The sequence below is a fragment of the Chiloscyllium plagiosum genome, chromosome 39 (assembly GCF_004010195.1).
Source record: "Chiloscyllium plagiosum isolate BGI_BamShark_2017 chromosome 39, ASM401019v2, whole genome shotgun sequence".
NCBI classification, from domain to species: domain Eukaryota; kingdom Metazoa; phylum Chordata; class Chondrichthyes; order Orectolobiformes; family Hemiscylliidae; genus Chiloscyllium; species Chiloscyllium plagiosum.
This window is the reverse complement of record NC_057748.1, coordinates 1,821,727-1,843,982: the sequence shown is the minus strand read 5'-3', so window position 1 is coordinate 1,843,982 and position 22,256 is coordinate 1,821,727. Positions and strand designations below refer to the sequence as shown.

At 45.8% G+C, this 22,256-nt stretch overlaps 1 protein-coding gene across 1 annotated transcript in view; it reads right to left on the bottom strand.

The window, feature by feature from the left end:
* The window catches only part of grap2a (GRB2 related adaptor protein 2a), a 59,141-nt gene that overhangs the window by 15,765 nt on the left and 21,120 nt on the right, over positions 1–22,256 (bottom strand). Inside the window, exons 3-4 of the mRNA XM_043679466.1 lie at positions 9,642–9,733; positions 3,040–3,159 (exon numbers count right to left, since the gene is read on the bottom strand). Coding sequence (XP_043535401.1) covers positions 3,040–3,159; positions 9,642–9,733 — 212 coding nt within the window. The remainder of the gene's footprint in view (positions 1–3,039; positions 3,160–9,641; positions 9,734–22,256) is intronic.

The window sequence follows — 22,256 nt, the reverse complement described above, 5'->3', positions numbered from 1 at the left end:
TTTTTCATTAGTAACAGTTGAAGGGTTATGGGGAGCGGGCAGGAAAGTGAAGTTGTGGTCAAGATAAGATCAGCCAAATTGCATAGTATGGGAGAGAAGGCCGAATGGCCTCCTCCTGCTCCTATTTCTCACGTTCTTGTCAACACAATGTTGGCCAGACCTGGTAAGGACAGTAGATTTCCTTCCCTAAAGGACATTTATGAACCTGAGGGTTGTTTTTTTAAACAACAATTGACAACAGATTCCTGGTCACCATCGGTGAGATGACTTTTATACCCCTGACTTACCATAGAGTCATAGAGATGTCCACCATGGAAACAGACCCTTCGGTCCAACTCGTCCATGCCGACCAGATATCCCAACCCAATCTAGTCCCACCTGCCAGCACCCCCCCAAACATATCTCTCCAAACCCTTCCTATTCATATACCCATCCAAACGCCTCTTAAATGTTGCAATTGTACCAGCCTCCACCACTTCCTCTGGCAGCTCAGTCCATACACGTACCACCCTCTGTTTGAAAAGGTTGCCCCTTCGGTCCCTTTTATATCTTTCCCCTCTCACCCGAAACCTATGCCCTCTAGTTCTGGACTCCAGACCCCAGGGAAAAGACTTTTTATATGCCCCTCATAATTTTGTAAACCTCTATAAGGTCACCCCTTAGCCTCCGCGCTCCAGGGAAAACAGCCCCAGCCTGTTCAACCTCTCCCTGTAGCTCACATCCTCCAACCCTGGCAACATCCTTGTAAATCTTTTCTGAACCCTTTCACGTTTCACAACATCTTTCTAATAAGGAGGAGACCAGAATTACATGCAATATTCCAACAGTGGCCTAACCAATGTCCTGTACAGCTGCAACATGACCTCCCAACTCCCACTCAATACTCTGACCAATAAAGGAAAGCATACCAAACGCCTCCTTCACTATCCTATCTACCTGCGACTCCACTTTCAAGGAGCTATGAACCTGCACTCCAAGGTCTCTTTGTTCAGCAACACTCCCTAGGACCTTACCATTAAGTGTATAAGTCCTGCTAAGATTTGCTTTCCCAAAATGCAGCACCTCGCATTTATCTGAATTAAACTCCATCTGCCACTTCTCAGCCCATTGGCCCATCTGGTCCAGATCAATCTGAGGTAACCCTCTTTGCTGTCCACTACACCTCCAATTTTGGTGTCATCTGCAAACTTACTAACTGTACCTCTTATGCTCGCATCCAAATCAATTATGTAATTGACAAAACGTAGAGGGCCCAGCACCGATCCTTGTGGCACTCCACTGGTCACAGGCCTCCAGTCTGAAAAACAACCCTCCACCACCATCCTCTGTCTTCTACCTTTGAGCCAGTTCTGTTTCCAAATGGCTAGTTCTCCCTGTATTCCATGAGATCTAACCTTGCTAATCAGTCTCCCATGGGGAACCTTGTCGAATGCCTTACTGAAGTCCATATCGATCACATTTAGTGCTCTTTCCTCATCAATCTTCTTTGTTACTTCTTCAAAAAACTCAATCAAGTTTGTGAGACATGATTTCCCACGCACAAAGCCATGTTGACTATCCCGAATCAATCCTTGCCTTTCCAAATACATGTACATCCTGTCCCTCAGGATTCCCTCCAACAACTTGCCCACCACTGAGGTCAGGCTCACCGGTCTATAGTTCCTGGCTTGTCTTTACCGCCCTTCTTAAACAGTAGCACCACGTTTTCCAACCTCCAGTCTTCCAGCACCTCATCTGTGCCTATTGATGATACAAATACAAAAATACTAATTGACTTTAAGTTCCACCAGTTGTCACTGTGGGACTTAAACCATGTTCCTGCAGCGTTGCTCTGCGCCTCGAGATGACCATTCCAGTGACAGTATCACTCCCATCGCCATTAGCCTACATTCTGACTGATTGGAGCCCTGAAGGTCAAGGGTCTGGTGTCCAGTGGGCAGAGTTAAGGAACAGGAGCCGTTAGCACTTGCACCATGACCCTGGGCTGAACAACCTTGTGTCATATTGCTGGTCCCTTCTTCCTGTTTATGTAGGATTCCAGAGGGTGGTATAGTACAGAAGCAGGCCATTCAGCCCATCCAGTCAATGCTGGTGTTTATGCCCAACTCAAGCTTCCTCCCAACTCTTCTCATCTCAATTGATCATCCTAAGCCTCTATTCCCTTCTCCCTCATGGTCCTGGTCTCACTTCACCTCAAGTGCATCAGCATTAGCCACTCCACCCTATCCACAGATTCACTATCTTTTAGTAGTGTCTCCTCATTTTAGTCTGAAATGGTCTACCCCATACCCTGAGACTGTGTTAACTGGTTTTGAACCCCACCCCTCACCCCCACCCACCCACAGAAACATCCTCCTTGTACCTGGCAGTTCAGCCCTGTTAGAATTTTACATATTTCAATCAGAACCCTGCTTCGTTATTCTAACTCTAGTGAATACAGGCCCAGTTGAACTAAAGGAACCGTGGATGCTGGAGATCTGATACAAAAGCAGGAATTGCTGGAGGAACTCAGCAGGTCTGGCTGCATTACCTGAACTCAAAAAGTTAACTCTGTTTCTCTCTCCACAGGTTTTGCCAGACATGCAGAGTTTCTCTAGCAATCTCTGTTCTTCTCCCAGTGAAACAAATCTCTCCTCATTAGACAGTTCTGCCATCCCAGGTATCAGGAGACAGTGAGGACTGCAGATGCTGGAGAGTCAGATTTGAGAGTGTGGTGCTGGAAACGCCACAGCAGGTCAGGCAGCATCTGAGAAGCAGGAGAGTCAACGTTTCAGGCGTAAACCCTTCATCAGGAATTTGATACCTTCCCAGCTATCAGCCAAGTGAACTGCTGTGACACCCTAAGGCAAATACATCTTTAAGACAAGAAAGAGTTGAATTCTAAAGTAATTTTGCTTAAACGTTTGAGACAAGCCCATAGTCTGGTTATAATTATCTGTGAAACAGTGTTCATTCCTGCAATGTAATTTAGAATTGATTCTTACAATAAACACTCATTCGCATAGCAGAGTTATATTGTCATAAGTAATGCTCACTTACCTGACTGAGATGGAAAACTCATTCTTGGAACTCTGGCTGGCCCTGATGAGGAAGAATCCCACGTCCTGCGCTAACAGGATGGACTCTGCCTCATTGCGAGCGATCCCACCATGGAACCAGCTGTTTGAGACAACAGTGTGACAGTTCACAATCCGTCAGCATTCCAGAACAACAAACCCTAGACACCAATGAAACCCACTCCATCAGATTTCTCCCACTCTGCTGCTCCCTGTGGTGTCTATTTCCTGTGGTGTACACAGGGGCAGATACTTTCTGTGGTATACACAGGGGCTGATACTCCCTGTGGTGTACACAGGGGCAGATACTCCCTGTGGTGTACACAGAGGCAGATACTCCCTGTGGTGTACAAAGGGGTGGATACTCCCTATGGTGTATACAGGGGCTGATACTCCCTATGGTGTACACGGGGGCAGATACTCCCTGTGGTGTACACAGGGGCAGATACTCCCTGTGGTGTACACAGGGACTGATACTCCCTATGGTGTACACAGGAGCAGATACTCCCTGTGGTGTACACAGAGGCAGATACTCCCTGTGGTGTACAAAGGGGTGGATACTCCCTGTGGTGTACACAGGGGCTGATACTCCCTGTGGTGTACACAGGGGCAGATACTCCCTATCGTGTACACAGGGGCAGATACTCCCTATCGTGTACACAGGGGCAGATACTCCCTGTGGTGTACGCAGAGGCAGATACACCCTGTGGTGCACAAAGGGGTGGATACTCCCTATGGTGTACACAGAGGCAGATACTCCCTGTGGTGTACAAAGGGGCGGATACTCCCTATGGTGTACACAGGGGCAGATACTCCCTGTGGTGAACACAGGGGCAGATACTCCCTGTGGTGTACAAAGGGGTGGATACACCCTACAGTGTACACAGAGGTAGATACTCCCTGTGGTGTACACAGAGTCAGATACTCTCTGTGGTGTACAAAGGGGCGGATACTCCCTATGGTGTCCACAGGGGCTGATACTCCCTATGGTGTAAACAGGGGCAAATACTCCCTGCGGTGTACACAGGGGCAGGTACTCCCTGTGGTGTACACATGGGCAGATACTCCCTGTGGTATACAAAGGGGCAGATACTCCCTGTGGAGTACACAGGGGCAGATACTCCCTGTGGTGTACACAGAGGCGGATATTCCCAGTGGTATACAAAGGGGCAGATACTCCCTGTGGTGTACACAGGGCAGATACTCCCTGTGGTGTACACAGGGGCAGATACTACCTGTGGTGTACACAGGGCAGATACTCCTGTGGTATACAAAAGGGCAGATACTAACTGTGGTGTACACAGGGTCAGATACTCCCTGTGGTGTGCATAGGGTCAGATACTCCCTGTGCTATTCTTTATAATACACACAGGGTCTACTACTCTCCATTACATACACAGTGGTTGCTATTCTCTATAATATACACAGGGGCTGCTATTCTCAATAATATACACAGAGACTGCTATTCTCTACAATATACATAGGGGCTGCTATTCTCTACAATATACATAGGGGCTGCTAGTCTCTAAAATATATACGGTGACTGCTATTCTCTATAATATACACAGGGACTGCTATTCTCGATAATATCCACAGAGGCTGCTGTCCTCTATAATATACACAGGCTGCTATTCTCGATAATATCCACAGGGACTGCTATTCTCTATAATATCCACAGGGACTGCTATTCTCTATAATATCCACAGGGACTGCTATTCTCTATAATATCCACAGGGACTGCTATTCTCTATAATATCCACAGGGACTGCTATTCTCTATAATATCCACAGGGACTGCTATTCTCTATAATATCCACAGGGACTGCTATTCTCTATAATATCCACAGGGACTGCTATTCTCTATAATATCCACAGGGACTGCTATTCTCGATAATATCCACAGAGGCTGCTATCCTCTATAATATACACAGGGGCTGCTATTCTCTATAATATGCACAGGGACTGCTGTTCTCTATAATATACACAGGGGCTGCTATTCTCTATAATATGCACAGGGACTGCTGTTCTCTATAATATACACAGGGGCTGCTATTCTCTATAATATGCACAGGGACTGCTGTTCTCTATAATATACACAGGGGCTGCTATTCTCTATAATATGCACAGGGACTGCTGTTCTCTATAATATACACAGGGGCTGCTATTCTCTATAATATGCACAGGGACTGCTGTTCTCTATAATATACACAGGGGCTGCTATTCTCTATAATATGCACAGGGACTGCTGTTCTCTATAATATACACAGGGACTGCTATTCTCTATAATATACACAGGGACTGCTGTTCTCTATAATATACACAGGGGCTGCTATTCTCTATAATATGCACAGGGACTGCTATTCTCTATAATATACACAAGGTCTGCTACTCTCCATAACATACACAGTGGCTGCTATTCTCTATAATATCCACAGGGACTGCTATTCTTGATAATATCCACAGAGGCTGCTATCCTCTATAATATACACAGGGGCTGCTATTCTCTATAATATCCACAGGGACTGCTATTCTCGATAATATCCACAGAGGCTGCTATCCTCTATAATATCCACAGAGGCTGCTATCCTCTATAATATACACAGGGGCTGCTATTCTCTATAATATGCACAGGCTGCTATTCTCTATAATATACACAGGGACTGCTAGTCTCTATAATTTACACAGGGGCTGCTATTCTCTATAATATGCACAGGGACTGCTGTTCTCTATAATACACAGGGGCTGCTATTCTCTATAATGTGCACAGGGGCTGATATTCTTGATAATATCCACAGAGGTTGCTATTCTCTGTAATACACAGGGACTGCTATTCTCTATAATATACACAGGGACTGCTATTCTCGATAATATCCACAGAGGCTGCTATCCTCTATAATATACACAGTGGCTGCTATTCTCTATAATATACACAGGGACTGCTACTCTCCATAACATACACAGTGGCTGCTATTCTCTATAATATCCACAGGGACTGCTATTCTCTATAATATCCACAGGGGCTGCTATCCTCTATAATATACACAGGGGCTGCTATTCTCTATAATATGCATAGGCTGCTATTCTCTATAATATACACATGGACTGCTATTCTCTATAATTTACACAGGGACTGCTATTCTCTATAATATACGGGGGCTGCTATTTTATATAATATACACAGGGGCTGCTATTCTCTATAATATGCACAGGCTGCTATTCTCTATAATATACACAGGGACTGCTATTCTCTATAATATACACAGAGGCTGCTATTCTCGATAATATTCACTGAAGCTGCTATTCTCGATGATAAGAAAGTGAGGTCTGCAGATGCTGGAGATCAGAGCTGAAAATGTGTTGCTGGAAAAGCGCAGCAGGTCAGGCAGCATCCAGGGAACAGGAGAATCGACGTTTCGGGCATAAGCCTGAAGAAGGGCTTATGCCCGAAACGTCGATTCTCCTGTTCCCTGGATGCTGCCTGACCTGCTGCGCTTTTCCAGCAACACATTTTCAGCGCTATTCTCTATGATACACAAGGGCTGCTATTCTCTATAATGTGCACAGGGACTGCTGTTCTCTATAATATACACAAGAGCTGCTATTCTCTATAATATGCACAGGGACTGATATTCTCTATAATATCCACAGGGACTGCTATTCTCGATAATATCCACAGAAGCTGCTATTCTCTATGATACATAAGGGCTGCTTACACAGGGGCAGATACTCCCTATCGTGTACACAGGGGCAGATACTCCCTATCGTGTACACAGGGGCAGATACTCCCTATCGTGTACACAGGGGCAGATACTCCCTATCGTGTACACAGGGGCAGATACTCCCTATCGTGTACACAGGGGCAGATACTCCCTATCGTGTACACAGGGGCAGATACTCCCTATCGTGTACACAGGGGCAGATACTCCCTATCGTGTACACAGGGGCAGATACTCCCTATCGTGTACACAGGGGCAGATACTCCCTATCGTGTACACAGGGGCAGATACTCCCTATCGTGTACACAGGGGCAGATACTCCCTATCGTGTACACAGGGGCAGATACTCCCTATCGTGTACACAGGGGCAGATACTCCCTATCGTGTACACAGGGGCAGATACTCCCTATCGTGTACACAGGGGCAGATACTCCCTATCGTGTACACAGGGGCAGATACTCCCTATCGTGTACACAGGGGCAGATACTCCCTATCGTGTACACAGGGGCAGATACTCCCTATCGTGTACACAGGGGCAGATACTCCCTATCGTGTACACAGGGGCAGATACTCCCTATCGTGTACACAGGGGCAGATACTCCCTATCGTGTACACAGGGGCAGATACTCCCTATCGTGTACACAGGGGCAGATACTCCCTATCGTGTACACAGGGGCAGATACTCCCTATCGTGTACACAGGGGCAGATACTCCCTGTGGTGTACGCAGAGGCAGATACACCCTGTGGTGCACAAAGGGGTGGATACTCCCTATGGTGTACACAGAGGCAGATACTCCCTGTGGTGTACAAAGGGGCGGATACTCCCTATGGTGTACACAGGGGCAGATACTCCCTGTGGTGTACGCAGAGGCAGATACACCCTGTGGTGCACAAAGGGGTGGATACTCCCTATGGTGTACACAGAGGCAGATACTCCCTGTGGTGTACAAAGGGGCGGATACTCCCTGTGGTGTCCACAGGGGCTGATACTCCCTATGGTGTACACAGGGGCAAATACTCCCTGCGGTGTACACAGGGGCAGGTACTCCCTGTGGTGTACACAGGGGCAGATACTCCCTGTGGTATACAAAGGGCCAGATACTCCCTGTGGAGTACACAGGGGCAGATACTCCCTGTGGTGTACACAGAGGCGGATATTCCCAGTGGTATATAAAGGGGCAGATACTCCCTGTGGTGTACACGGGGCAGATACTCCCTGTGGTGTACACAGGGTCAGATACTCCCTGTGGTGTGCATAGGGTCAGATACTCCCTGTGCTATTCTTTATAATACACACAGGGTCTACTACTCTCCATAACATACACAGGGGCTGCTATTCTCAATAATATACACAGAGATTGCTATTCTCTACAATATACATAGGGGCTGCTATTCTCTACAATATACATAGGGGCTGCTATTCTCTACAATATACATAGGGGCTGCTAGTCTCTAAAATATATACGGTGACTGCTATTCTCTATAATATACACAGGGACTGCTATTCTCGATAATATCCACAGAGGCTGCTGTCCTCTATAATATACACAGGCTGCTATTCTCGATAATATCCACAGGGACTGCTATTCTCTATAATATCCACAGGGACTGCTATTCTCGATAATATCCACAGAGGCTGCTATCCTCTATAATATACACAAGGGCTGCTATTCTCTATAATATGCACAGGCTGCTATTCTCTATAATATACACAGGGTCTGCTATTCTCTATAATTTACACAGGGGCTGCTATTCTCTATAATATACGGGGGCTGCTATTCTATATAATATACACAGGGGCTGCTATTCTCTATAATATACACAGGGGCTGCTATTCTCTATAATATACACAGGGACTGCTATTCTCTATAATACACACAGGGACTGCTATTCTCTATAATATAGACAGGGACTGCTATTCTCTATAATACACACAGGGGCTGCTATTCTCTATAATACACACAGGGACTGGTATTCTCGATAATATTCACAGGGACTGCTATTCTCTATAATACACACAGGGACTGCTATTCTCTATAATATACACAGAGGCTGCTATTCTCTATAATATACACAGAGGCTGCTATCGATAATATTCACAGAAGCTGCTATTCTCGATGATAAGAAAGTGAGGTCTGCAGATGCTGGAAATCAGAGCTGAAAATGTGTTGCTGGAAAAGCGCAGCAGGTCAGGCAGCATCCAGGGAACAGGAGAATCGACGTTTCGGGCATAAGCCTGAAGAAGGGCTTATGCCCGAAACGTCGATTCTCCTGTTCCCTGGATGCTGCCTGACCTGCTGCGCTTTTCCAGCAACACATTTTCAGCGCTATTCTCTATGATACACAGGGACTGCTATTCTCTATAATGTGCACAGGGACTGCTATTCTCTATAATATGCACAGGGGCTGCTATTCTCTATAATATCCACAGTGACTGCTGTTCTCGATAATATCCACAGAAGCTGCTATTCTCTATGATACATAAGGGCTGCTATTCTCTATAATATCCACAGGGACTGCTGTTCTCGATAATATCCACAGAAGCTGCTATTCTCTATGATACATAAGGGCTGCTATTCTCTATAATGTGCACAGGGGCTGCTATTCTCTATAATATCCACAGTGATAGATATTTGCTATAATATCCACAGGGACTGCTGTTCTCTATAATATTCACATGGGCTGCTATTCTCTACTTTGTGACCTGAAGTTGGTATTCTCTATAACTTATCCAGAAACTGCTATTAATTGGGACTTGCACAGTCTGCTTTCATTCTATTTGAAACTGAGATTATTGAGTTGGTTTTGGAATATGCGGTTCACTGCACACCATGGTAGTGTCAGTCTGCCTTATATTGCTGGCACCTACCTGGGTACATTGATGTCAATGTAGTTCTTTGGCACAAAGCCCTCATGCCCATGTAGTTCGGCCTTGTACCAGTCATCTTCAGTGCTCAGTACCTGGGAAGAGTGAAATATGCAGGGTTCAGAACAAGTGAAGGATGAGAGTGAAACGTGGATTACTTTTCGGGTTCTGAAGGGACTGGATAATGCTACCGGTGACAAGCCGATTCTCTCTCCCTGCCAAAACCTGAAATGGGTCAATTCAAACTCCATCTGTGCTGCAGAAATAACTTTTCTGGAGGTGAGTGACTAACCTAAGGAAATAATATTATTAAAAGTATATAAAACCTAATATCCTGGGAGGAAGAATTTCGAGCAAATATGGGTTTAATAATTGATGCTCTCGAAGATTGAGAGCTGAGGTCTTGTTACGCAATTTATTTATTCATTTATCTATTAATGTGTAATGAGTGTAGTTGTGAGTTCTTTTGTAGAGTAGTATAGTAGCTGGTTTATTGTTTATTGTTGTTATAATGTTATATTTTCATATTTTTGTAATTTTATAATTTTGTAAAGAAATTTTTTTCAATAAAAACATTTTTAAAAAGGTATATAAAGAATATCCAGGCAAATGGTGCAGTAACAAACATCAATTCATTCATACGGGCGGCACGGTGGCACAGCAGTTAGCACTGCTGCCTCACAGCGCCAGAGACCCGGGTTCAATTCCCACCTCAGGCGTCTGACTGTGTGGAGTTTGCATGTTCTCCCCGTGTCTGCGTGGGTTTCCTCCCGGTGCTCCGGTTTCCTCCCACAGTCCAAAGATGTGCAGGGTCAGGTGAATTGGCCATGCTAAATTGCCCGTAGTGTTAGGTAAGGGGTAAATGTATGGGTGGGTTTCGCTTCGGCGGATCGGTGTGGACTTGTTGGGCCGAAGGGCCTGTTTCCACACTGTAATCTAATCTAATCTAATCAAACATGAGTAAGAGGCATCTTCTTCAGAGACAAAGAACACTTTTCGGATCCAATATCGGAATGAGTTAAGACGTGAGGTTTTGGTGAATGCAGCTCAGGAGGAAGAGGCTGATGGATCTTGAGGTTGGGAGTGGGTGAGGGGGGAGAGATCCCCTCATGTCTGAATCTGTCATAGATTGATTTATAGAAATTGATCACCAGGGTTTTGTTAATAACTTCCTTATCATTGGATCATGGGGCCAGTAGAATGGGAGAGGGTGAAGCAAATGAACCTTTATTTTTAACTTGGGTTTTTAAAAATTCAGTCACAGGACGTGGGCATCATTGGCTGGGCCAGCATTTATTATCCATGGATGTAGGTTTGCCCGCTCAGCTGGAAATGAACCTTCCAGCTCAGCGAGTAAACCTACATCCAGAACCTCAGTCTGAGTTACAAATCTTCTCAAAACGTGCTAATTTATTATCAATCTGGATTAGCCCCTTGCGAAGATGTTGGTGAGCTGCAGTACAGCCAGACGGTCCACTTAGTTTCATTTCTTTGGGGTAAGCCTGTAGCAGCCAGCGGTAAGACACAGTCAGTGATGGCTGGGGCACTTAGTATTTCAGGTCCAAAGCTGTTCTGGTATGAATTTCTGTTCCTCCAGTAATTGCCGGTAAAGACCTGGTAAATGTGAGCAGACTCCATTATTGGGGGGTGCCAAATGATATTTCCTTCTGGGGATTTGTGTAGAGTGTCTGTAGTGACTGGAATGAGGGCCAAGTGGATTTTGTTGAGTATGAGTTCCCTGATTGGGGCTGTTAACCTGGGGCCAATCAGGGAGCCCTGGCTGACAGATATAAACAGGAGGGTCAGATAGTCTCCTCACTTGAAGGAATAGCTCTAAGCTATCTGGTCAGAGTCCATGTAGCATGTGCATATAAATAAAGGGTGACTTGGTGATAGGATACCAGCCTCTGTGGAGTTATTTCAATGTCCCTGGTCAGTTCCCTCAACATGAGGTTGAGTGTAAACTAGGAATCTGGACTAAAAGCAAAAATTGCTGGAGAAACTATTGTTACTAACATTTACACAACAAGTGATCAGGTAACGGGTGGGGTTTTTGGCTGGGGTAGGGGAGGGAGTCCAACACCAATGAGGAGAACCCCAACTGCATCATGGGACTGCACCCCAGAAACTTCTGATTGGCTCCATCCTAAAAGAGTCACTTCCACAAGAACACACAATTTTAAGGTCATTGGCAAGAGAACTAGATCTGACATAGAATAGCATTGCGGAGTGGTTACACCACCATAGATAGAGGCCATTGAGCCCATCGAGTCAGTGCTGCATTCCAGTCAGTCCCACTCCTTCCCTCGCTCCATCTCTGTCATGCTGAAAGTTTATTTTCCTCAAGTGGCCATCAAAATTCTTTTTAAAATTATTTATTACAATCACTACCAATGTTCCTCTCAGGTATAAGTATATACAGACAATTGAGGGTCTCTCTCTCTCTATCTCACACACACAGTGCACAATTAAAACTAAATGAGAGGGAACATTGGTTATCGCCACTTCCACCTCCCTCACAGACAGAAGGTTCCAGATCATTCCGACTCATTGAAATGCAGAATGGTTACAGCACTTGAGGAGGCCATTCAGCCCGAGTCACAGCAACTCTCCAAAGAGCATCCCATCCAGACCCACTCCCCTACCCTAGAACTCTGCATTTTCCACGGCCAACCCAACATAACCTGCACATCTTTGGACTGTGGGAAGAAACCAGAGCACCCATAGGAACCCCACGCAGACACGGGGAAAATGTGCAAACTCCACACAGACAGTCGCCTAAGGTTGGAATCGAACCTGGAGCTGTGAGGCAGCAGTGCTAACCACTGAGCCACCATGCTTGCCCAGTTCATACAAGCTCTCTGTCAGAACAATCAATCTCCCTGCACTCCCCCACCATTTCTTCATGGACTTGGATTCTTTTTCCCTCTTTATCCAAGTTCCTTTTGAAAGTCTCAGTGTAACTTGCCCTCACAACAGAACATCTCAGACCCAAAACTACTCACTGGAGAGAAATGTTTCTGTTCCAGTCACCTTTGAGGGAAAAAAAAGCAAGATCATAGTGAGTTACTGTGACCTGGAACACACTGCCTGAAAGGAGAATGGAAGAATATTCAGTTGGAACTTTAAAGAAAAGAGTTTTCGGGGGAAGGGGAGGATGCAGGGCTTTGGGTATGGGGTTGCAAAGAGTCAGTAGAGGCACCACAGGCTGAATGGCCTCACTTGCAATATGATTCTTCAAAGGCTTGAATGTGCAGCTTCTTGCAGAGTTTTATCTCTGAACAGGCAGCTCTAGCCCGAGAATTTTCTCAGAATCGTCTGGTGCAGGATTATCGACAGTGCACCTGTGTAGCCCTAGACCACAGCCAGTGCTAAGCTGCCTTCACCCAAACCCCTGCACTTGTCTCCCTCACAGTCTCTGCTTCCTGACACCATCTGATAGAGCACACACACGCTGGTATCACACTCTCCCTTATCATCAGCTCGATCTTTGACAAGCAGAGCTGCTGCTATTGCATCCAGACAGTGTGTGTATGTCCGTGTGAGTGTGTGTCTGTCTGTATGAGTGTGTGTATGTGTGTGTCTGTATGAGTGTGTGTATGCACGTGTCTGTGTGAGTGTCTGTCTGTGTATGTGCTTGAGAATGTGGCGTGCTATATTACCTCTCAATCGTCACAATCTTCCTTTTCCCTCCCTCATGGGAGAACCTGGGGCAGAAAGTCTATCCCACCCCACTCCACCCCTGAGATGGTAACAGGCCGCAATGAAGAACTGAGCCAACTCTCAGTTAAACTCAACAGGGGTCAAAGATTCTCTGAAGGATGTGAAAGACTATTTGTCAATTCAAGAAGAATGTTCCTGATGACCTGCGAGTCCAGAACCAGGGGAGTCACAGTCTGAAGATACGGGGGGAGGCCATTGGGACTGAAATGAGGAGAAATGTCTTCCCCCAGAGAGTGGGGAGCCTGTGGAATTCTCTGCCACAGAAAGCAGTTGAGGCCAAAACATTGAATGTTTTCAAGAAGGAGTTAGATATAGATCTTAGGTCTAAAGGGGTCAAAGGGTACGGAGAGAAAGCAGGAACAGGGGACAGAGTTGGATGATCAGCCATGATCGTACTGAATTGTGGAGCAGGCTTGAAGGGCTGAATGGCCTCCTCCTGCTTGTATTTTCTATGTTTTTATGTTTCAATCATCAACTTCCAGGCTTACTTTAGTCACTGTCAACCCACAAATTAGCTGCATTCTTGGATTCAGTTTCATAATGTTCCTGGTGGAATCCACCACTAAAGAGAGTCAATGGGCCGAAGGGCCTTTGTCTATGCTGTTGACATCTATAACAAGTAAGTGGAATTGACAGACAGTGGGTGGCAATGGGAGTGGGAACCCTGGCTGAATTCTCCCTCTGTAGCTGTGTGATAGTGAAATACCCAGAGCCACACTATTAGAGACCAGAAACTTTATAGTAATCTACAGAGGGGATAGTGACTTCACACACTGAACACTTTTTAGTAGAATTTATTCATGGGATGGTGAGGCCAGTATTTATCATATTGCTGTGGGTTTGGAGTCACATGTAGATCAGACCAGGTAAGGAAGGCAGATTTCCTTCCCTTGTGAACTGCATGGGATTTGAACAAAACCAATGACATTAGGTTACTTTTCTTAAAATTTAAGATTTTGATTAAATTCAAATTTAACCATTGGTCACGGTGGGATTTGAACCCATGCTCTCAAGAGCATTAGCCTGGTGTTCTGCATTGTTAGCCCAGTGACATAACCACTACACAGCCACCACCCTCCCTGCCAATGGGAAGGCAATATATACTGGGACAATTCAAGAGGCAGTCAGTTCAGACAGTCAGATAGCCCAAACACACAACTCTCTCCAGGTCAGACTCTCTCTTGTCACTCCTCAGCTTGACTACTCCATTCCTCAGGGGTGGGTTTAGATGTGTCAAATCAGCCTGCCCATCCCAGCTCAGAAAACCAGCAGCATACCCTACAGCAGGATACCAACCTTTTAACACATTCAACTGTAACGCAACCAGGCCTCACAGTCTCATATCAAACTGTTAAAAGAACCCATGTAAAATATGCCTGATAGCGCTGAACAGCTGCTTATCTAGACATTGCTCAGTCACACACTTCTATTTGACATTTCACTGGAAATGGACCAGAAATATACCACAGCTTAATCAAAGGGACCTCTAATATCCAGTTAATTATTTTTCTCCCTACGGAATTTATCTAGATTTCCACAGTGTGAAAACATGTCCACACCGACCATCTAAAGAGTAACCCAACCCATTCCCTTATTACTCTACATTTCCCCATGAGTAATGGGTAAGTGAAGTTGAGTCAATGAAAAGATCAGCCAAGGTGTTATTGAATGGTGGACCAGGCTCGATGGGCCAAATGGCCTACTCTTGTTCCTGTTTCTTGAGTTAAATCTGACTCTGTACAGTCCCCATCAAATTTAAGGGACGATAGTGGGGCAGCAGGTACATCACTCAGCTCGTCGTCTTGACAACGCAAGCTAATGGGGTCAAATTCCTCCATGGAAATTTAAATTCAATTGAGAAACAAATTGGGAATAATCTCATTAAGAGTGACCACAAAACTACCATCAATTTTTATAATAGTTCATCTGGGTCACTAATGTGCTTGAGAAAAGGAAATCTGCCATCCTGACCCAATCTGGCCTACATGTGACTCCAGACTCAAAGCAATGGGGTTAACTCTTACCTGCCCTCTGAAATGGCCCAAGCAAGACACTTGGTTCAAGGTGAACTCAGAAATAGGCAACAAATACTGCCCTGGTCCACGGGATCAACACAAATAAGGAAAAATCCACTGCATGTCAGGGACAGCATGGGTTTAGATACTGAGTAAAGCTCTCTCTACACTGTCCCTGTCAAACTCACCCAGGAGAGGGACAGCACGGGGTTAGATAGTAATGCACTGACGGGATAGATTGGGCGCTTTGTTTAATACATTGCAATTTGAAAGTTGATAGCCTAACACTGCTTCACTCCCTCAGTCAGTACTCTGAGGAAGTCCCGCACTGTCGGACAGTCAGTGCTGAGGGAGTGCCGCACTGTCGGAGGGTCAGCACTGCCATAGGTCAGTGCTGAGGGAGTGCCACACTGTCGGAGGGTCAGTGCTGAGGGAGTGCCGCACTGTCGCAGGGTCAGTGCTGAGGGAGTGCCGCATTGTCGGAGGGTCAGTGCTGAGGGAGTGCTGCACTGTCGGAGGGTCAGCACTGCCATGGGTCAGTGCTGAGTGAGTGCTGCACTGTCGGAGGGTCAGTGCTGAGGGAGTGCCGCACTGTCAGCACTGCCATGGGTCAGTGCTGAGTGAGTGCTGCACTGTCAGAGGGTCAGTGCTGAGGGAGTGCTGCACTGTCGGAGGGTCAGTGCTGAGGGAGTGCTGCACTGTCGGAGGGTCAGTGCTGAGGGAGTGCTGCACTGTCGGAGGGTCAATGCTGAGGTAGTGCCACATTGTTGGAGTTGCTGTCTTTTAACTGATGCTCTGTTTTCTCAGATAGGTGTAGAAGTGACACAATATTACTGGAGAGCAGGGGTATTAGTTCTCACTGGTTCTGGATGTGTTTTTATCGTTTGACAAATGTAGCTAAAGAGACATGCTCTCTTCATCACCACGTGGTGTATTTTCTTATTGGGTAAAGTGAAGCTGGGATACCCAGGTCTGACTGGAACTGCAGAACAAGAAATGGTGCTGGATGTAGTTTTGCTCGCTGAGCTGGAAGGTTTGTTTTCAGACGTTTCATCACCAGACAAGGTAACATCATCAGTGAGCCTCCGGTGAATCACTGGTGGTATGGCCCACTTTTTATTTACGTGTTTAGGTTTCCTTGGGTTGGTGAAGTCATTTCCTGTAATGATGTCATTTCAGTGGTGACGCCATTTCCTGTTCTTTTTCTCAGGCAGTGATAAATGGGATTCAAGTCAATGTGTTTGTTGGTAGAGTTCCAATTGGAATGCCATGCTTCTAGGAATTCTCATCTGGGTCTGGGACTGGGATTGGGACAACACATCTATTCTAGGACAAGCCAAACAGAAACACGCACGAGAATTCCTAGAAGCATGGCACTCCAAGAGGGACTCTATCAACAAACACATTGACTTGGATCCCATTTACCACCCCCTGAGAAAAAGAACAAGAAATTACATCCAGAACTTCAACCTGAGTTACAAATCTTCTCAAAACTTGTTAGGAAATGGTGCATTTAGAATTAAGCAACAACTTCATTGGTTTTATATTTACATGAATAGATATAATATACTCATAATGGATGTGGTTTGCTCGCTGAGCTGAAAGGTTCATTTCCAGATGTTTCGTTACCTTACTAGGTAACATCTTCAGTGGACCTCAGGTGAAGCAATGCTGAAAATTCCTATTTTCTATTCATACTTCGCCTGAGGTCCACTTAAGATGTTACCTATTAGGGTAATGAAACGTTTGGAAGTGAACCTTCCACATCATCGAGCAAACCTACAACCAAAACCTCAAACTGAGCTACAAATCTTCTCAAAACTCACTAATACTCATATTATACAATTAATCAGTAGAATTGGGGTTTGTGTTGTGTGCACTGGAATAAAAGTGACTAGAAATGTTTAATACCTGGACTCTTCCCAACCAATAGTTAACCCGTGGGATTTTGCTGTGTGCCTTTTCAGTATCTTAAATGTCAATGGTGTCCACACTTTAAAAAAAAAAATCTGTATCAGGTATAGTGGTGCTTTGGGGCTTCCTGATAGTGCTGTAGGCTGTCTTGATAGGATTGCCAGTCCAGGGACAGATAATCATTGTTTGGATTAGGACACAGTTCAGCCCCGATCGCATTGTAAGGGCAGGATAGGATGAGGGTCCTGCCTGCTTTTCCTGCATTATTCTTTCTTGTTTGCACTACTTAAAACTTTTCAAAGCCTGATTAGATTGTCCGGGCTTCAGCTCTTCAGAGACAGAATACTGTAATCTGACATCGACATTTTGAGGCAGCTAACACTCTGTACTACAGGCACTCCCCCCTCTCTCTCTGAACAGTCTGTGGCCCTCTTGTATGAGAAACTTGGATTCTCTCAGACTAAAATGCAAAACTGAGAATGCGTTGCAGCTTCTGTTAAATGCACCAATCTCCACAGTGCAAACCAATATCACTCCATCGCCTCTGAAAGTAATCATTTTACTCCTCAGCATGTAACCACAAGAGCAGCAAAACGCCTGGTAAATGCTGACACACCCTGATCATGCTGCTGGCCGATGGGCAGAAGATTGCAGTAAACTTTGAGCACAGCAAGCTCCCACAAGCAACAAAGGACCGAAAGAATAAAAGTGAAATCCTGCAGATGCAGAAAATCTGAAATTTAAAAAAAACGGAAAGCCCTGCAGAAACTCAGCAGGCCTGGCAGAATTGGAGAAACAAGATCCACTGCTTGAGTCTGTTATGATTCTTCTTTTGAATCGGTTTAGTTCTGACGGAGGGTCAGTGCTGAGTGCGCGGCGCACTGTCAGAGGGTCAGTGCTGAGGGCACGCCGCACTGTCGGAGGGTCAGTGCTGAGTGCGCGCCGCACTGTCGGAGGGTCAGTGCTGAGGGCACACCGCACTGTCAGAGGGTCAGTGCTGAGGGCACGCCGCACTGTCAGAGGGTCAGTGCTGAGGGCACGCCGCACTGTCGGAGGGTCAGTGCTGAGGGCACGCCGCACTGTCGGAGGGTCAGTGCTGAGTGTGCACCGCACTGTCAGAGGGTCAGTGCTGAGTGCATGCCGCACTGTCGGAGGGTCAGTGCTGAGGGCACGCCGCACTGTCAGAGGGTCAGTGCTGAGTGCACGCCGCACTGTCAGAGGGTCAGTGCTGAGTGCACACCGCACTGTCAGAGGGTTAGTGCTGAGGGCACACCGCACTGTCAGAGGGTCAGTGCTGAGTGCGCGCCACACTGTCAGAGGGTCAGTGCTGAGTGCACGCCGCACTGTCAGAGGGTCAGTGCTGAGGGCACGCCACACGGTCGGAGGGTCAGTGCTGAGTGCGCGCCGCACTGTCAGAGGGTCAGTGCTGAGGGCGCGCCACACGGTCGGAGGGTCAGTGCTGAGTGCGCGCCGCACTGTCAGAGGGTCAGTGCTGAGGGCGCGCCACACTGTCGGAGGGTCACGCACTGCTGCCTGTGTGAAAATGTTCCCCCTCAGGTCCCTTTCAAATCTTTCCCCTCTCACCTTAAACCTATGCCCTCTAGTTTTGGACTCCCCACCCGAGGAAAAAGAACTTGTCTATTTAACCTATCCATGCCCCTCATGATTTTATAAACCTCTATCAGACTCTGATGCTCCAGGGAAAACACCCCCAGCCTGTTCAGCCTCTCCCTATAGCTCAAACCCTCCAACCCTGGCAACATCCTTGTAAATCTTTTCTGAACCCTCTCAAGTTTAGCAACATCCTTCCTATAGAAGGGTGACCAGAACTGTACACAGTATTCTAAAAGTGGCTTCACCAAAGCCCTGTGCAGCCACATCATGACTTCTCAACTCCTATACATGTTCTGGATTAGTGGTGCTGGAAGAGCACAGCAGTTCAGGCAGCATCCGAGGACAGGCAAAATCCGAGGACAGGCAAAATCGACGTTTCAGGCAAAAGCCCTTCATCAGGAATAAAAGCTTTTATTCCTGATGAAGGGCTTTTGCCCGAAACGTCGATTTTGCCTGTCCTCGGATTTTGCCTGTCCTCGGATGCTGCCTGAACTGCTGTGCTCTTCCAGCACCACTAATCCAGAATCTGGTTTCCAGCATCTGCAGTCATTGTTTTTACCTCCTATACATGTTGGCCAGGTCAGATAAGGATGGTAGAGTTCCTTCTTTAAAGAAAGTGAACCAGATCCTTTTTCAACAACAACAACAACTTTCTAAATTCCAAAATTTGCTATTTTCAAATTGAACCATCTGCCTTGGTCAGAGATGAACTCACAGACCCCAAAATATTATGGTAAAACATCTTTAACATTGTGACATATTCCAAGCCTCTTAATTGGAGCATTATCAAAATTGGCGCTGGAAATTAGGACTACTCCCACATCATGAACAAATATTTTAAAAAGTTCAGCTAGCCCTTGTATCCGGAGTTAATAAGCAATGCATGGCATTGCTGAGAAATATCAGTATGTCTCATTCTGAGTGTGAACAGACTGTCACAATGTGGCTGCTGTATTCCTGAGCAAATTTACAAAGAATGTTCAGTGCTTTCTCTGTGTTTTTGGCGTGAATCTTGCATCTATCTTTGGTCGCCGTACAATATTTTATCCAAAAGTGACTTCCAACTGCACAAAAACAGGCAGCGAATTGGCTGATTTGCACCATTGAGGGGCCTTCCATCTAGTTTATGAATATCAAGGAAGAGGAATAGGCCACTCGGCCCTTCAATCCTGCTGCCCCATTCAATAAGATCGTGCCTGGCCTAGTTTTAACCTCATTCTACATTCCTGCGTAACCCCGATAATCTTTCATCCCCTTGGTCATCAAGGAGCTATCTCCCTCAGCCTTCAAAATATTTAGAGTTTGTATCCCCTGCCATATGAGGAAGGAAATTCCAAAGACTCACAACTCTCTGAGAGAAATAAATGTTTCCTCCTGTCTGTGTTAAATGGACGCTCCCTTATTTTTAAACATTGAGCCCTAGTCCTAGATTCTCCACAAGAGGAAACATCCTTTCCACATCCACACAGTCAATTCCTCTCAGGATCTGAGATTAAGTCACCTCTAACTCTTCTAAAAACCAGAGGAAATAGGGCCCAGCCTGTCTCACCTTTCCTCATCAGGCAATCCATTTATTCCAGAGATTAACCTAATAAAGCTTCTCTGAATTGCTTCCAACACATTAACTTGCAGCTTCACAGCGCAGTACTGGAAACAGGGATTCTTATTTTGGGGTAACTTGTGGAAACTTGAGAACAGTTTCAATTGCATCGATCGATAATATACTTTCCTTCCTGGTTTGGGTTCAGGATGAGGAGCTCAGGAAGGAGAAGTTAATGGATGTGAAATGGCCACTCTCAGAAGGAGCAGACAGCTAAAGAGTAATTACTTTACACAGAGAGTTATTGGAGTCTATCAAAGTGCAACGAGTGGTTGAGCCAGAAGTAACGTCCTTGAAGGGAAAATGGGATATGCATTTAAAGCAGGGAAAGATACAGACAGGAGAGAGCAAGGATTAGATTGGAATTGACACAGGCTTATGAGAGAACGTGGGGCAGTAGGATTAGTTTGGGATTAATACAGGGCTAAAGGGAAACAGCAGGGCAGCGGGATTAGTTTGGAAATTGAAATGGGCTGTAGGGAGAGCAGGGCAGTTGGATTAGTTTATGATTGATACAGGTCTAAGGGGAGAGATTGGAGCAGTGGGATAAGATTGGGGTTGATACAGGGCTATGGGAGAGATCGGAGGAGTGGGATTAGATTGGGGTTGATACAGGGCTATGGGAGAGTCTGGAGCAGTGGGATAAGATTGGGGTTGATAAAGGGCTATGAAGAAAGAGTGGAATTTGCAGTTGATCTCAAGGGGTAAGCAGTAATGCAATAAACTGAGTGGCCTCTGCTGTATTGATGGGATTGTTACAAACAGGGGATTGAGACGGCTAATCAATGGCAAGTATTTTAATCCGTAATTTGGCAATAAATGTGTTCGTGATTAGGTCCTAGTCACTGAATCTGGACATTCAGAACTTCTCCCAACTAATACAGACCTTTCAGGACCTGGCTGATAATGATCTGTGTCCAGAGCAGGTCCTAAAAGCTGTATTCTGCAATGTGACTCAGGAAACCGAATCTATGAAAGACCAGTCGTAATAAATGCTAAATCAAAGAAATCCTAGTAACAACTTGCTGACGTAAGACAGTTTTCATGAGGTCAATCTCATGCTGCTAATACTGGACACAATATTTAACTTGACATCTAAACTTTCACATTACAAACCAACTCATTTTTAGGACTCTCTCGGACTCCTGACTGCACAATAGATTTACCATTTGTTCTGGCTGTCCTTTCTCTTTCCCCCTCTATCACACACACCCTGCATATTACAACAACAATTCACATTTCTATAGTACCTGCAATGAGGTGCAAGATCCCAAGGGCCAAATCAAAAAGAATTAACACCAATCCACAAGAGGTGAGCAATACTTGGGCACTTATATAGTCACAGAGTCATAGAGATGTACAGCGCGGAAACAGACCCTTCAGTCCAACACATCCATGCCAACCAGATATCCCAATCCAATCTAGTCCTACCTGCCAGCACCCAGCCCATATCCGTCCAAACTCTTCCTATTCATATACCCATCCAAATGCCTCTTAAATGTTGCAATTGTACCAGCCTCCACCACATCCTCTGGCAGCTCATTCCATACACGTACCACCCTCTGCGTGAAAAGCCCCAGCCTGTTCAGCCTCTCCCTATAGCTCAAACCCTCCAACCCTGGCAACATCCTTTCAAGTTTCACAACATCTTTCTGATAGGAAGGAGACCAGAATTGCACGCAATATTCCAACAGTGGCTTGTACTGCAGTGGTAGTGTCCCTACCTCTGGATCAGGAGGCTCATATTCAAGC